The following is an 18,170-nucleotide window of genomic DNA, read 5'->3' on the forward strand; positions in this document are numbered from 1 at the left end:
TTAAGATTTAAAATTTAATAAAATTTAACATATTTAAAAACATAATTATGAATTTGTTTAAAATTGTAAACATGCGACATATTTTTTTTCCAGAATTTAGTATAAATAACCTTAAGTTAGAATTTAAAATATATATAATTGTTTTACAATGAAGACATAATTTAATACACATAAATTAGACAAGGGAAAATAGGAAATGACACCAGCTTTATTAACTCAAATTTTAATGTATTTATGCTTAGTAAAAAAATAAGCAAATATATAAACAACACAAGTGTAATGCATAAATTGAATTTTCTAATATGAGTAAAGTTATTCAAATGTAAGAAATAAAATAAAATAAAATAAACACCTAAAAAGTGCATGACCCACCGAGTCTACCGAGTTGCACTAAGTTTGACCGGATCACATGCATAACCGACCCAACAAGTGGCTGAGACTGGTTGGATATTTGATTCCCTGGTCAATGGGTCAACTCAGCCGGTCTGAGCTGGGTCCAATAATTATGGTTCAAACCTTTGCAGCTACTACTTAAAAGGAAAGAGAAATGTTAATGACAAACTATCTCTCTAGTCCAATTTAATCACTAAACTAGTCCAAGAAAATTTCAACCATGATTGGCCATGATCATGCTCACACATTTCCAATTATTAATTGAAATTTATGCAAGTCACACTAAAAAAAATTGACAACTCATTTCAGTGAGACTCATATTTTACCTAACAGTAAATTATGTGTTGAAATGAGTGTTACTAACATTTCTTTTCTCACAGAATGAACCAAAAAGAAATGAAACATCTGTATATCAGTAATAATATCACTGAAACACTCCTCCATCCACAAAATTAAAAGGACCAAGAAACAGAAAGTAGGTGGTTGTGATGAAAGAATAATAGAATATGCATATTTTTATAAGCAAATTTGTCAGTGTAATCTATTCTCTTGTGTGAAACAGTTTTTCTTTTTAATTACATTATTTGATACAGAAATATGGAGACCTAGAGATCAATGATTACAAATCTACCTCTGATTAATCTTGACCATTGATTGGCCTCTGGAGGTCATTGTCAGTGTCACTCTTTTAAACCAACATTTAACTCTGACTATTCTCTTCTGAGCAGATGCCTCTAAAAAATTAGACATAGTATGTCATGCCAACCTCTAGCAAAGAAGTGTGAGGAACATCCAGAACAGCATCAGACTCTCTGCAATTCTTGCTTAGAAATCCAAAAACAACATCTATAGCAAATTTCTTTAGGATGGAAGATGAGTTCTTTGCCTTTTCAAGGGAATGACCTAGTATATAGGTAACACCAAACTCTTTAGCTTTCATAATCTGCAGAGACTCATCTTCGTAGAAACACTTTTCTGGATGGTTATCACCATTCATCATTACCAGCAAAGCACGTGAAGATGGGAGTAAGTTCTCTTCACAGCATGACTTATCAAATGTGTTTTGTGAAAGAGAAACACCATGGTCTTCCACATTTGAGTTTTCATCATTTGCAGACAATTCATGTGTTGGTTCTTCTATGCTTTCCTCCTCTGATTCCACAAATTGTACTATAGAAGATATCAACTTGTTCTCAAAATTATATTTCTCCTGCTGAATGTCCTTGTAACCATACCTGACAATGCAATGAAACATGCCAAGCTCCTTCGAATTGACCCTACTGATGAGCAATCGTTCGGTTTCACTCACATGAGGGACTTGAACAGATTTGACACAGACAAAAACTAGCACCTCATGGAATGCTGGCAAGTTTGTAACAAAGTGACCAAACATAGCAGGGAAACCAGAAGCCAGATTAGAGTACATGAGTCCTACTCCCGGTACACGAACCATACCGAGTGAAGGTCCCATAGATAGCATCCTATTCATTGAAACCTTGTTTTCCACATCAAATTGGTGTTTCATCATTGTTCCATAGTTCCAGGTGTACATTATACACATAAAGATAAAGCATAGCACAAGTGAAATCCACCCTCCTTCAGGGACCTTGCAGATACAAGCTGAGATGTAAAGAAGTTCAATTGATCCAAACAATAGCAAACATGTAAGGGCTTTTATTATTCCTTGCTTCCAGACAATCAGAATTACTAGTGTCATCAAGCATGTTGTAACAAACATAACAGTGGTCACTGCCAGCCCTACAGATCCAACAAAATAGTTAAATTTTGCATGTCAATACACCAAACATCATAGTCATAGTGGAAAAAGGAGTGTACCATATGCATGACCTATCATGTTAGTGTCCCTTAGGCCAAATGTGATAGCTAAACAAAAGCACATCAATATCCAATTGACTTCTGGGATGTATATCTGCCCATATATTCTGGTTGAAGTATGAATAATCTTCACTGAAGGAAAACAATTTAATGCATGGCACTGGCTTATGATGGAAAAGGTAGCAGAAATTACTGCTTGACTTCTTAAAATGGCTGCAAAAGTTGCCACTATGAACACTGGCCAAAACACAGCTTCTGCAGAGTAAAAATAGTGACAGTTACACCGGAGAGACCAAAAATAACATAGATAGTCTGTGGTACTTAAATTCTTGCCTGGTATGGCTTTGTAGAAACTTCTTTGAATGTCTTCATGATGCCTAGAGAGGAATGCAGCCTCACCCATATATGCCAGAATTAGGCAGGGATATACTAGACATGTGAAAGCTATCTGAGATTAAAGTACTACTGTTAAAGCATAATTCATTTTGGTTAATTTGGTATGGAAGATCAACATAATGGCATCAGGTTAGTTAAACATAAACTGCACTGTCAATTTACCTTTATTGTGAGAGCAGAAAAATGTCCCAAGTTAGAAAACATGGTCTCCACACCTGAGAGAGTATTCAGAGAAAAATCACTTCCAGAACTCCAACTGGCTGCTAATAAAATAGCTTAGACATATATAACTACCTGTGATTGAAAGCACCACTCCTCCTAATGACAACCATCCTTCAATCCCAGTTGTTTTGATGAACTTCGCCATGTAGATTGGAGAAAGTGCACGGTATACTTTTGGGTTCCAGTGGAATATGTTGTATATACCAATACTGCTAATACACAAAAGCCATGTTGCAACAACTGGAGCAAACAAGAAAGCAACTCTATGTGTGCCATGATGCTGAATGGAGAATAGCCCCACTAAAATGACACATGAGACCATTATAACATAATCTGCAGGAAAAATCCTGAAGTTTTTATAGACTGTAAATGGATGATATATGACAGGTGGTTATGAAACAAGCTTGCTACACTTACTGTCATGGAGTTCACTGATTTTAACTTTAACGCCTGAAACTGCAGCAAGAACTAAAAGGAAAAAAGACACAAAGGAGAACACACATAAGTCTAAAAATATCAACTCCAGTACTAACTCATAAGTCATGATCTTATAACTAGTACACTAACTAAAGAAAAAAACTATATTGATTGAAGAATTTTGCAATGACATGAATTGAAGTGAAAAGAGAAAAATAATTTATTCATGACAGATAGTCTATCTGTAATTCTTTTATTAACAAAAAATGTAGTGGTAATTTCCTTATGTGTTATTAAGTAATGTCAGATAGCTAAAGTTTAGGTGATAGCTTACAGGAACCAATGAGGCATGTAGTAAACATCATTATAGAAGCTCAGGGGCTGCTCCAGATTAACTACCTGATATTGAAGGAGTAATCACACCATCCCCAATTGCCATACAGGTTCCTATCAGGACAAAGATCAGAAGTCCTTTCCGGATCCCCGGGTGCTTTTCAAAGAATAACTTCAAAATTGAAGACTGCCAGGTGTCTGCAAAATCTTCTGTGCCATAAGTAGACAATTTCTCATCTGTGGATTGTTGATTTGGTAAAATGCTTAGTCTGCCATTTCGACATAGAAGTGAGTATAATGCAAAGGTACCCCCTGCACAAAAGTGATTTGCTATCTCATATTCATATTGTTCATCAAAAGGGATATTACAATAGCAACTCTTGCTTAATGGCATATTGTTCAATCCATAAAATAAGAGGAAGTACATTGACAGGAAACTTCTATTTTAGAATAAAGAATAGTAACTATATGTAATTAAGTCTGAAAATATTATCCTTCCAATTAATTAGAAATATAGCCCAATTATATTACAAGACACTCGTGAAAAAAAGGAGAAAACAACTATGTTCATAATTATATAAATCCAAAATCCACAAATCACCACAGTAGCATATTTATAGACTATGCTTTTGTCATTCTGTGATTTCATGTGACATGCATGACACACAAATATCCAGAAGTTAGTGGAGAGGTTTTTTTTTCCTGGGAAACACTGTGATTACAAAGTTGTGCATCCTTCCCAAATAGTTATCATTGGCTTGGCTTCACTGGAAGGAAGTGCCAAATAGCAGCCTTAAGATTTGAAAGGATGGAGCTGGATAGACACATTCCATAATAATCTAAAACGCAAGAATCAAGTAGTGAGATTCTACCTTCCCCATTGTCATCAGCAGACATCACAATGAAAACATATTTGAAGAGAGCAATAATGGTAAATGTCCAGAAGATAAATGAAAGCACCCCAAAAATTTCTTCATCGTCTTCCTTGAGGCTCAATTTCCCTGAGAATGTGGTCTTGTAAACATAAAGAGGGGCAGTACTGAGGTCACCATATACTACCCCAAGACTTTGGTAAGCTAGAGTAAGCACAGTTGTGCAAGACGTCCTCTTGAAATTCTAACAAAGAAAGCCAAGCATAAGAACATATGCAATTAAGTTTTACCAAATGCTACATGACAATTGACAAAGCAAACAAAATTCTACACAAATTCATCATTTCAGTAGTTACTAGTTAGCATTTCACCACCTTCTAAGTATCAAAACAGCATTAATTCTTCCTCCATTCAATTTATTTTGTGGAGTACAAGTTGAAAAGCCAAACACTAGAATTATGACACCTCTCCAATTAAAATCTGTCATTACTTGTGAGTTGTGACCCTATAACTGAATACAAAAACACTAAGCAAACAAGACTTCTGAAGAGATGAAACAAATGGGGTAGTTCATCAGGACCAAGGAAACAAAAATGTATACTCTCACTGCTGAGAGAGCCTTATGTCTTCACACTTTTAGTTAATTCAGCTCTACCAAACAGTTCAAGTGGCAAAGTGAAGACCCCATTGTTATACTATACAATGTCAAAATTAATTACACTCAACACAACCAAAATCCACTATAATGCAGCCAATTGAAAAGGACACTAATACCTTTTCAATCCCTGTAATAACCCACAAATGCCCTTCTCAGTAATCATCAAAACAAAGGGTATTCCAAATTTTGCTCAAAGTTTCAGACTTTGCTCAATGTTATCTTGTTTGAGAGAAATTGAGCAGACAAAAACATTCACATTGTTGACAATAGATTATGCAAGCATTGAGGGGTGACAGTAAGTTTGCTTAGTTTAGAGTGCTAAGAAAAAAAGAAAAGGGTACCTGCTGAGATACTCCCTGTTCCATAGAATGCTCAGAGGGGTTCATGGTGATGATGTAGGAGAGAGGGTGTGAAGGGGAAAAACCAGATATCAGATTGGTTGTTCAGGAAAAAAAATGCTGGAGAAAATGGAATATATAAAGAAAGTGCAGGTAACATCTAAAATGGAATATTAGTGAGGATTCTTTCATGATATTATTTAAAATATATGATATTGTTAACTTATTAAAATTCAAGAATGAATATATATATATATATATATATATATATATATATATATATATATATTGATTGTTTAGATTATTTCATTTTAAAGGAATTTTTAAAAAAGGAAAATAAAGTAGAAAAGGCTTGGACTGGTAGCAAAAGTAGTAGCAGAAAGGCAAGTGTTGTGTGTCCTAACTAAAAAATCATGAAACACATTAAAAAATTATAGTATTGTTTAGGCTTGTGGGTTTGATTTATGGGTAAACGGTGATTTCAGTCATTAAAAACTTTCTAAGTTTTTGTTTTTGTTTCCAATTTATAAAATATTAGTTTTTGTTTTGGTATCTGATGAAATAATTAGACAAAAAAAATACCATTGGGTCAAGCCTAATTATTTCAATATATATATATATATATAATTCCAAATGATATTTTTTGTTATTGAAATTTAATATTTTGGTTGGTTAAGTAAAAGAAGATTTCAAAAAATTTAATTAAGTCAATTTATGAAAATTTATATAGATAATAAAAATTTGAAGAATTAAGAAAAAAAACCAATATGAAAAACTAAATTTACTTATTTTTAATTAAAATAAAAAACTAAATTAACTAAAAAAATTCAAAGCCTAAAACTACACATATAAATCAAACTAAAAAAAAAACTACATTAAAATCATTTGCTTTTAAATCTTGAACAACACGATTATTGAACCAACTAAAGCGAAACGATTTGTCAATAAACTAGAAACATTGCAATAGATTAATTTAATAATATTCCTTGACTTTTTGTGCAACTAAATATTGAAAGGAGCCTAGCTTTCCCATGTAGATAGGCCATTTTAGCTTATTTCCATGATTAAGTTTATGTTGACCTTAATAATGTCGTGTTTACATGAAAAGTAAAGTAAGGAGAAAAGAAATAAGAAAATAAAATAAAGTAAAACAAATATGACAAATTTTTTTATTATCATTTTATTATTATTAGTACGAAATATTTATTGGTTTGTTGATAATTAATATTTAGAATCTAACTAGTTATATCTTATGAAAATATAAATATTATATGGATGGATATAAGTTTAATTTTTTTATTTGGATGAATGAAAAAAGTGAATAAATAAATGTAAAAAAACTGTTTATACTAATTAAAAAACAAATTTAACATAAAAATATGAATTATTATTTTATTATTTTTATGTTATAAACAATTCAATTTTTTTATCTTCCTACTAGGGTTTCTACACACCCTCTACCTCCAAGACTCTCAAGAATGTTTCATTTTCTCTCCATTACTCAACCTTTTTGTGAGATCTTATCCACTCTTTCTCTTATCCTTATGTGCCACCTCCTCCTCTCCTTCTACTAAAGATTTTGTTCTTCTATCTTCTACTCATTATGATCTAAAGAAAAGCTTGAGGTGGTATAACATTATTTTAAAATATAAAAAAATATGTCAACTATAAGATTTTATACATAAATTTAATTAATCCAAAAATTGATATACATAATCGTTAAGACAATGTTAACTAATTCGTTGATTATATTTTCTTTTAAATATATATGTTGTATAAAAAGTTGTGAAGATGACTAAGAGTTTACTGCTTATTAAGTGGATCATTCTCTATTTAAAAGCATATTATTATATATTGAAATAAATAGTAGAATTAAACGTCAATTAATTTTTAAATTATATGAAAAAATTCAAACAAAATATGAATGAGAACTTTGAATGCTACAATTATTTTGATAAAATCTAATATTAACAAAATATTTAACTATAAGTTTTCTAAAACTTACACTTACTATCAATTGATTTTATCTCTCTGTACAACATCTTTGCGTCAAATTTAATGGAGTAATTTATACATTTAACAACTTCTTATAAATGTTTAAGTTGTAATCAGATTGCTTCTTAACGACGAAATCCCACTTCGGTTCCCACTTCCCTACAATTATTTATAGGATTTCAATTTACATATTGTGATGGGATAAATTAAGCAAGTCCACATATAACTTCGATCGATCAAATCATTCTTTGATTTGGTTATCCGCTAAATCATGTTTTGTTGGTTTATAGGATAAAAAAAAAGTTGCTCGTACTTTGCAATACCGTACTTTGAATTATAATCGCTCGTACATTGCATGTTTTATCAAATTGGAACCTAATAGGATAATTGGAAAAGGGTGGTGATAGTTGCACATGTCTAATCAACTACCCTTCCTCAGCACAAGTCCAATCATTTTATGATAGGCAAATAAAGAGTGTTTGAAAAAGCAAACTATTTTGGTATGCTTTCTACGTCAAATATTAATCACTTTGAAGATGGAACACGCAGGAGTGAAGTTCTTGGAATCTTATCCTTTTTAGTTGCTTTGGTGGAGCAGAAAAGGCAGCGCATTTGTTCCCACATACGTCCTTCATAAAAAATTTATCCCCTTTTACTTCCACTCATTTGATGATTTGCTCATGCCTTTCAGTTTTTATAGCACTCGGAACAATTAGTGAGAGGTGGTTATTAAAATTTATTCAATAATTTGGGATTTGAGTTATATATATATATAATCATATTTAATATTTAGACTAAAACTTTTATCATCGGTAATAATATTAGTTATTCAGCTCTAATAAGATTGTCACTTATTAAAAATACTTACATTAAGCTACAAAATAAAACTAGTGTAATCATGTAACTAAGTATAACAAGTGAAATAATTAAGAACAACATGATGGAAAATTGACAATTCAGCCATTAGAGTATATATATATATATATATATATAAAAGAGACATACAACAAATCAAATTACTTCAAAAATAATTCTAAGAAAGTTACTTCATGTTTTTATTATTCATTTTTTTAAAATTTAATAATTAAAATTGATTACTCATTAGAACCATTAGATTTTAAAAAAATAAATAGTAAAGATTGAAAGTAATTTTATCTCTCTTAATATATATATATATATATATATATATATATATATATATATATATATAAAGATAAATAAATATTATTGGTGAATTTATGAACTTGAGTTAGGGATAATTAAATTAAGAAATAAAAATTAATAATTATTATTATGAAAAGAGTGAAAAATAAGGGAAAACGAACAAAATATACATATTCACCGTCATATATTTGTTTTTGAAATGATGGGATGTGAATGTGTATCTGGCATATATATAGTAATATTTATAAATGATCAAATTATATTAGTGTAACTTACATAACTATTACATCATTTAATAATTTGATATAAAATATAATTTTATTGATTCAACCGTTGAATTGTTTTTGCATATTTTCAAGTTTGTTTGTGTAAATTTTTTTTTATCAAAATTGAATAACAATAAATAAATAATCATACGATTGATATTTTAATATATTTTAAAATTTTTATATTACATCAATTTTAATCTATACAAATAAAGTAACAAATAACTTTAGATAATATTAAATTTGTTTAAATGATCTATATAAATGAAACTTTCAATCCAACTATAAGTAAAAAAAATAATAAAATTCATTAAATGATAATAATTGGTCTAATTTGATTTTTCTTGTTTAAATGATCTATGTAAATGAAACTTTCAATCCAACTGTAAGTTAAAAAAATAATAAAAAATTTTAAGTAATAATAATTGGACTAATTTGATTTTTCCTCGTGTGTGTGTGACTGAACAATTCATTTATCTATCATGCATCCATTCATAAATAAATCTATAAAATTTATTCATTAAAAAAAATTGGATTGAATGCAATTTGTCTATTTTATTTTATGAATGGTTAGTGATATATTCACTATTTTTCAAAATCTATTAGACTACATTAAATAAATAAAAAATCTATTAGATAAAAGAAAACAAAAATATGGAGGAGCAAATAATCATTAGAAGTATATTATAAGGGCATTACATGTCTAATTAAAACCTGATATGAAATGAAAGGGACCAAAATTGGTTGATATTATCATTGCCAATTAGAATAGTAGTTGGAAGATAATGCACTTGAGCTGCCCATTCTCATCATATTGTTGACGAGCTATGTGCTGCCGGTGCAATAATTCAATCGCACAATATTGTAATACATCACTATCAGTTCCTATTAAACTATAACAAATGATATTTATACAAAAAGTGTGCAATTAAAAGAGAGAAAAAGAGAAAGATATTTAAATTTAAAATATAATAAATAATAGAATGATAGAGAGATAAATACAAAAAAAAATAATGATATAAAAATTATTATATGTGTATTATATATCTTCCATTATTACACACTAATAATCGTCAAATATGTTTAATTTCTACACATTATTTAAGGCGATTATATAATATTTTTGATAAGTGGAGTCTTGTTTTGACATGGAGCATTTCAAACATAGAGTGCAATTGAATCTAATGAAGATCCTCACTTAAGTCCACTACAAGAAGCTTAAGTAAGGACAACCAAGCCAGGAGACATACAAAGGTTTTGCTTAAGCAAGCCAATTTGAGCGCTTAAGTGAGGTAAGACAATGGACAATTACAATTTCAAGAAGGAGCCTCACTTAAGTGAGGGAGGCCTAAGTCCACTGCAGTTTATAAAAACCTAGTGTGTAAATGAAGAAATAAAGGTCGTGGTATGAATTGGAGCAGCTGTTCTATGTGAGAGAGAGTAGATCATTCTTAAGCTTTTAGCTTATTATTCATTACACTTTGTATGAATTCTATCGAGGACTATAATCAAGTTATGAGCAGCTAATCTTCTCATCTGTTGGGGTTAGAAGAATTGACCTAATTTCATGTAATTCTCCCTTTTAAATACAATTGTTTATGTGTTTATTCTTCTTCTTCAATTCTTAATGCATGTTCTAGATTGATCACCTATTGTTTGACCATAGGAATCTTAGTTTAGTTGAAAAACACTCTTTTGATTTCTGAATTGAGAAGAGTACCTAATCGAGATTGTCGCTACACATAGGTCAATACCAATTAGGCTCCGTTAATTCTTAATCGCTAATGTTGATTATTTAGATAAAATTTTCAAAACATTGGGAATTAATTTAAATAATTTAGGTTCTTTCACCTAAGACATTAGGGTTAGAATATAGGATAAATAGTCATTTTCATTCCTTAAAGTGTGTAACGCTAACAAATTGGTCCTTGAAAGATAAAAAAAACACAAGGATGGAAATGTCACGAAATTGATGCTCATGTTGACATAAGGATTAAAGCTGCTTACAAATATGTCACTAATTTAATAAATTATTGACATTTTCATCCTTCAATTATACAACTAACTGACAAATATTTTCATGAAATATATAAACCTAATTAGTTGAGATCAGTAACAAGATACATGCACCAACAACACATTAGACCTAGAAGTTTTTTATTTTCTTATTGCAAATATTTATTATAATGTATTATAATTATAATTACAATTATAATGTCAAATTATCACAGAGGAATCAAGACTCAAGAGGAGGCAAGGCAGGGGTAGGTTCCCAAATAAAAAATTAGTTTGTCAAATCTTAAATGGACCATCCACAAGTAGAAGAAAACAAATATGAGAGGCCTAACAACTAGGGGTGTTCAAAACCAAACCAACCCAAACGAAAAACTGCAAACTGCAACAGAAAACCCGAGATCCAAACCAAATCGCGAGTTTTTGGATTAGTTTGGTTCTTTTTATAGAAACCGAACAGTTTGGTTTGGTTTCAATTTCTAGCTGAAAATCCAAACCAAACTGAACCAAACCACATATTTACATATTATATATTTGTTTTAATTTTTATTTTAGTACGTGTGACATTACTCATTAGGTGCGGATTGTTTGACATGCAATTATTGGAGACTAAGGGTGAAGAATTGGAAGATTAGAATCATTATTCATATGTTTTACTTGAATTATTGTTGTAGCATATTTTTATGAATTATTTGGATCTATTGACTGTTTTATGTTTTTATGTTTTACTTGAATTATTGTTGTAGCAGATTTTTATGAATTACTTGAATTATTTGACTGCTTTATGTTTTTATACTTTATTTTCTTAAGGAATATTTAGATCTACAACATGTTAATTTTTATTATGATTATAAACAAGATTTTATAATTTAAAAAAAAATAAAAAGAATCGCCCAAACCGCACCGCATAGATTGGTTTGGTTTGGTTTGAATTTTATTTTTTTAAAAATCCAAACCGCATGTTAATTTATTGTTTGGCTCAGACGTAATTTTGAGAAAAAAACCGCCCAAACCGCACCTCGAACACCCCTACTAGCAACTAGAACTACAATGCTTTTATAGCTTCGCCGCTCAATTAGTGACCACCTATATAATTATAATATGTTGAAGCCCTTAGTTTTTAGTTTTGGTTTGATAAATTTGCAATGCCTAACATGTTTAATAGATGGGGCATTTGTATTGAATGTTTTAGACTCGACATGTATGTGATATAGTTTAAGCTTTTTTCATGCTTAGTGATTGATTAAATATGAAGTGAATGAAGTATTCTTATTCTCTAAGTCTCTTAAGAACTTACTTCTACTTGAAATTTGGCTAACAACATTGAATTAATCGATTGTCTAACTTGGTAATCAAATACCTAAGCCAGATTCAGAAGAAGGAAGTATTTGTAGCTTAGGATAATCGATTACTCCATTTGATAATCGATTACCCAACACCTACAAACAAAGAGTAGCTCTCTGTGTGATTCTAGAATCGATTACCACACATAATATTCAATTACCTAGACAACACAGAAGAAATATAAATACTCAGATTAAAACGAATTAATCGATTACCCTTTTGATAATTGATTAACCAATTTTCGGAAATGCATATCAAAGGAGATTTTAACGAATTAATCAGTTACATGGTTTTATAATCGATTAAATTTGTTTTAATTGTCAAAATTTATAAACACCCTTATGCGTTTTCTTTATGAGAAACTCTTGATACGACCAATCCTAGAGAAAAAAAATTCAAGAAATTCTTGTAAAAGAATAGCATTGCATTTAGTCTAAAGATTGAAGTTGATAAAAGAATCATTCATTCTACCATCAAGAATTGACAATCTTGTGAAGAAAAAGTGAAGATTAAAGATCTACACATTTCAGGAGTATTCAATCACTTATCTTTCATTGTTTTAGATTGTGTTTCTTGGTTACCAAAAGTGTTAAAGAATTGATAAAGTTTCAATTTTGGATCTTTTCTTGTAGGGTTCAAGAGAAAGATTTGAATTCTATTAAAGAATTATGTATGCATAGTGTTTGCACTTGTTTTCTCTATATAATGGAAGTTTTAAGAGGACTTAGAACAACTAGATGTAGGTCTAGATTGGATTGAACCAGTATAAACTCTTATGTGATTGTCTTATTCTTTAAACTCCGAGTCTTGAATTCATCTTGGTTGTGGAATTGATCTCAAGGGCCATCATAATATATTTTGTTTTCTTACACATGCTATAATCACTAAAGTTTCTGATTTGTAATGATCTTTTTGAAGAAATTTTGATTGGTTTAAATGGGTGTTTTTAATCTATGTTAAGAACAAATTGGTAAAGAATTTGAAAAAATCCATTCAATCCCCCTTCTAGATTCTAGCCTAATCCAACATAATAGACATCAAAGAAAAAAGTGACAAATTAATCTAATTTTTCTCTTTGACATCTATTATAAATATATAGGTGGTCACTAACTAAGAGGGAAAACTATAAAATCATTGTAGTTTTGGTTACTAGATCTCTCCTGTTTGTTTTCTTCTACTTGTGGATAATCTATTTAAGATTTGATAAATTGATTTTTTATTAGAGAACCTGCCTGCTTGCCTCCTCTTAAGTCTTGATCCTCTATGATAAGTTGACATAATAATTATAATTATAATTATAATTATAATACATTATAATAAATATTTGTAATAACAAAATCAGAAACTTCTAAGTCTAATGTATTTTTGGTGCATGTATCTTATTACTAATGTCAAATAATTAGCTTTATATATTTCATGGATATATTTTTTAGTAAGTTGTATAATTGAAGGATAAAAATGCCAATACTTTGTTAAATTAGAGATGTATTTGTCAATAACTTTAGTCCTTATGTCCACGACATTTTTGTTCCTGAATGCCAAAATATCAAGACTTATTTTATGGGTATTCTCTTCACTTAAATGGTGCTCAGTTTTCTCATTCCTACCCAATGTGGAACTTTACCAATGAGTCTCTTCCACATGGTAGTCTCCCCCTATGTCGAAACATTGACTCTAATATCAATTGTTATGCAATTGAGGGGGGAGCACTGAGGAGATTTTCACCAATGGACCACCAAGAAAATCCCATATGTGAACTTGATATCACACTTTAACCCAAAATCTTAAAGCTCTAGTTTATGTGTTTTTTTTTCTCACTTATATGATGCTTAACTTTCTCGTTTTACTTAATGTGGGACTTCACTCACCTCACACTTGTACTCCAACAATCCCCCCCTCAAGTTTGAGTCTCTTTCACATGGTAATTTCCCCCTCAAGTGGAAAATATTTTCAATCTATGAGTATCCGATGGTTGCCTTTAGAGCTTAACCAGTGGTTGTCCCGACTTGCCTAGCCATTACCGCCAACATACTCTAATATCTTGCATCGTCATGCTCTTCATCGTTCCATGGCCACAGGACACATCGCTGACCCTCCATGCATGGACTTACCTGTTAGGAAGACTTTAGATATAAGGGATCCCATGTTCATGGATTCATCATCACCATCTTTCTCGTCTGAGTCGGTCATTACATCAAATCATCGGTTTTGATACTAATTGTTGTGCAACTAAGGGGAGTAAACACCAGAAAAAATTTATACCAATGAGATATGAACAATCATATAAATAAACTTGACACATACTTTAACCCAAAACCTTAAGGTTCGGGTTTATGGTCAGTCTTCTCCTCACTTGTATAGTGTTCAATTTTCTCATTCCTATCCAATATGAGACTTTATCTCACATTTATATTTTAATAATAACTTTATCTTTATGTTAATTAAAACTATTCATTTGTGTAGGGGTTTGACTTCTTTTAAGTGAATAACTTATTTCAAAGAATAAAATAATAAATCTTAATCGTTGATAAAAAATTAACTATTAATAGTTTAACACATTTATAATTTGTTATACATATACATGTAATATTATATACATGTAATATTTATCATTAATTTACTTGTAGAAAATTTAGATTTGTGACTTTATTCTCTTATAAAAAACCTAAATCCTTAGGACTTCAAGATAACTAACAATTGAATATTTAGGATAACACTAATATGTATTATTCAAAATAGAAAACTCAAAACTCTAATTAATATACTTCATCATGTCCTTTTTATATAAAAAAATTAATTTTAACATACGTAAAATATGCTAAAAATTATTTCTTATAAAAAGGACAGAAGATACTAATATGGCCATAGGTTATATATAATATTTATGTACATGAAAAAAATATTTAATTTTTACTTTAACATTATACTATGGTTTTGTAAAAAAATAAAAACATCATACTAGGGTCGTTCTAGTCAATATTAAAAAATCAATAAATTTGTAAAGAAAATAATTAATAAAACACTTTTAAACACATTTTCTTAACAACACTGACTGGGGACTGAAATTTATCAAAAAGTATAAAAATTTGTAGCTTTTACCTTTCATTTAACAAGTCAATCTCTCATTGTTTTATAGTTTTTAATTAATAATAAAATGTGTTGATCATATTTAGGCTCAGAAAATTTTCTGAATTTAATGAAATTTCAACTTTTAAACCTTCAAACTTATTTTCCTATCTTAAGTTGGTCAAAGCCTAACTATTATTATTTACGTTAAAAATGGGGATTTAGTATTTTATGGAAAGGAAAAATGATCAAACTAATGAATTTATTTATAACAATTAAAAAATAAAAATTGTAAGGAATAACTTCCAACTAAAAAGGCATTGGCATTAATCATAATAGAGGAGACAAAAGCATAATTAGTCCTTTTTCTCACTTGAAAATAAATCACGTTAAAAAATTAATACAACGATACATCTAAAGTAGTAAGGTTATCAACTTTAAAAGCAACCGCAAGCATTACATCAATAGTACTTATATTGATGGTTAGTTCATGTTTCATGATTGGTACTTGGTAGGCAATATTGTACGAAATATGAAGAAAATTTCTTCGTTAGTTGTTAGCTATATTTATTTTTATTCAGATTTTTTACTAATATTACACATCTTCGTATAATATTTTTCTTATTAATCTTAATAATATTTTGTAAAGTCTATTAAATAAAAAGTAAGTATATTTAGTTTTTTAAAAACATAAAAAATTGTCCTTAAAAACAACATAAAAATTATATATTTTCTACATCAAGTAATATGCAGGATAGTTCAAAAAGACAGATAGAAAAGCTCGAGGAAATTTTAAAGACTAGAAAAAATTGTAATTAAGATAAAATACAAATTTAAGGAGGAATTTTTAAAATATATATTACTAATTTTTAAAATATTGTCATCTTATCATTATTAATTTATTTTTTATTTTTATAAATCATATCATTAATATCATAAAAAATATAAATGAAAAAATAATTAATATTACGTTAAAAAATTAAAATAATAATTATTTAGAAATAATTTTTTTCTTACATAAGACGGAGGGAGTATATGTAAAAAAAATACTGGAATGCACAATTAAGGATTGAGAATGTGAACCAATATTATCCTAAAGATCACAATATTGTTGGGGAGAGCTTACCCAATAATGTTAATGTCTAAAAACACTGCTCCACATAATCATGAAGTCTTTTTGATGTTATTACTCTCATTGCACTTAATTAGTTTAATTAATTATATTAAATAGGTTAACTTTTTATGCTATTATTTCAAATTATTTTATTTTTTTAGCTACTTAAGTTTTTTTATTAATATTTGAAAAAAAATAATTAAGTAAAAATACGCAAAACAAATAATTAATAAATTTACAAATTAAAAGAATTCTTATAACAAATAAATTTTTAAAAATAATCTTATAATTAAAGATCAGACAATTGTATCTTATATGCAATCTATACTATATTGTCCCTCGAGGGCCCTCCTTCACCCTCACCTTGCTCCATAGTTGACGCTTCTTCCTTGTATGTTTTTATTTTTTACTTTTCTTTGAGAACCAACCCGACAGTGTCACGTTCAAGACATCTTCTAGCATGCACAAGTTAGATAGGTGGGAGCTTTATCATCCTTTTAAAGTTATAGTGTGTTTTTTTTTCCCCACTATTTTAAGTTAGAAAGAAGTGGTAACATTTATTATAACTTATATTTTTTTAATTAAAGTCATAAAATTATTTATAATTTTAATATAATTTTTTATTTATAACTTCAAAATCGTTAAGTTCTTTTCTTTTTAATTTTATAACTTCAAAGTGATAATTTTTTTTAAAATTTTGTAATTTTGAAGTCATAGTGTGTTTTTTTTTTACCGTTTTAGGATTTTTGTATTTAGTTGTATATTTTATTCTGTTTTCAATTGTAAATAATTTTATTTATTTAATTATTAAATAAACATTTTAAATTTTATTGTTATGCTTCTTCCCTCGACTTCTCTGCGACACCGCATGTCTCAAAACCACACAGGTTGATTGGGAACTCACAGTTTGTCTCGAAGTGAAAGTCGGAATCTGGTGTGCGGTGGTTCTGCTAACATCGGAGAGAATCATGAAGGCTAGATAGACGGAGGGTTGTGGTAGACCCACACACCTATTTTAACCGTTAATTATAAAAGCTTCATATCTAACGTTCCATTTTCTCTTCGCTAAAAGGATTGTATGACTTCTGATTTAAAGTGCTGAAACTAAAACGGATAATTCCCAACATTCAAGACTTATGAAATGGATAATAAAATTAAGGCTAGCTTGTATTTTTGAAAGAAATTAATCATTTTAAATATTAAATTTAAATATATTTTTTATTCCTATAATTTAACGTTTCTTTTATTTATGTTCTTATAATTTTTCTTATTCTAATTTTGTACAAAATGTGTTTATTTTATTTTTTTTGTTCTTAATACCGTTTAGATAGTTCTTTGAATAGTAAAAAAAATATTTTAACGATTAAAAAAGATGTTATCTAAAATATTTTAAGAATAAAAATTAAATAAATATATTTTATAAAAACTAAAATGAAAAAAATACAAGGATAAAAAAATACTAATATATAAAATAAAGATATTAAAGCCTAAATATTATTAGAGTTTATATATAAAAAAACAACAAGAATTTTAATTCCTAATAATCAGTAATAATGCATTTATACGACTTCCCATTGTAGTCACACGTCACAACTTTGGAAACAAATAATAATTAAAAAAAAATAAACTATATAACATCAACTAAGCTAATGTCTAAAAAAAAATTATTAAATGATGTAAATCTATCACGTCATTTATAATCACAACTAATAATTATGTAACATGTGAGCAATCAAAAACATA

At 28.9% G+C, this 18,170-nt stretch overlaps 1 protein-coding gene across 4 annotated transcripts; it reads right to left on the reverse strand.

Moving 5' to 3' along the window:
• Positions 1 to 867: 867 nt before the first annotated feature.
• Positions 868 to 5,620, reverse strand: LOC100800428 (potassium transporter 1). 4 transcript variants are annotated; one of them, XM_041006496.1, is made up of 9 exons: positions 5,469 to 5,620; positions 4,470 to 4,713; positions 3,664 to 3,909; positions 3,265 to 3,315; positions 2,920 to 3,180; positions 2,788 to 2,840; positions 2,563 to 2,677; positions 2,242 to 2,484; positions 871 to 2,151 (listed from the first exon to the last, which is right to left on the reverse strand). In XM_041006496.1, the coding sequence occupies exons 1-9, from the start codon at positions 5,511 to 5,513 to the stop codon at positions 1,136 to 1,138; spliced, it is 2,274 nt and encodes a 757-aa protein (XP_040862430.1). In that variant the 5' UTR covers positions 5,514 to 5,620; the 3' UTR covers positions 871 to 1,135. The 4 variants fall into 4 exon arrangements, with proteins under 4 accessions (XP_040862431.1, XP_040862430.1, XP_040862429.1 ...); XM_006591172.4 differs by having other exon boundaries at positions 872 to 2,151; positions 2,230 to 2,484; XM_041006495.1 differs by having other exon boundaries at positions 2,230 to 2,677.
• Between the last annotated feature and the right edge of the window lie 12,550 nt (positions 5,621 to 18,170).

This window comes from Glycine max, chromosome 11 (assembly GCF_000004515.6).
Source record: "Glycine max cultivar Williams 82 chromosome 11, Glycine_max_v4.0, whole genome shotgun sequence".
NCBI classification, from domain to species: Eukaryota; Viridiplantae; Streptophyta; class Magnoliopsida; order Fabales; family Fabaceae; genus Glycine; species Glycine max.

Excerpts from the sequence above, each read along its gene's own strand:
- LOC100800428 (XM_041006495.1), bottom strand. The coding sequence starts at position 5,513 with ATGAACCCCTCTGAGCATTCTATGGAACAGGGAGTATCTCAGCAG. Across the intron at positions 2,841-2,919 it reads AGTGGTGCTTTCAATCACAG|GTGTGGAGACCATGTTTTCT; the intron begins GTAGTTATATAT and ends ATACTCTCTCAG. Across the intron at positions 2,678-2,787 it reads TTTCTGCTCTCACAATAAAG|ATAGCTTTCACATGTCTAGT; the intron begins GTAAATTGACAG and ends CTTTAATCTCAG.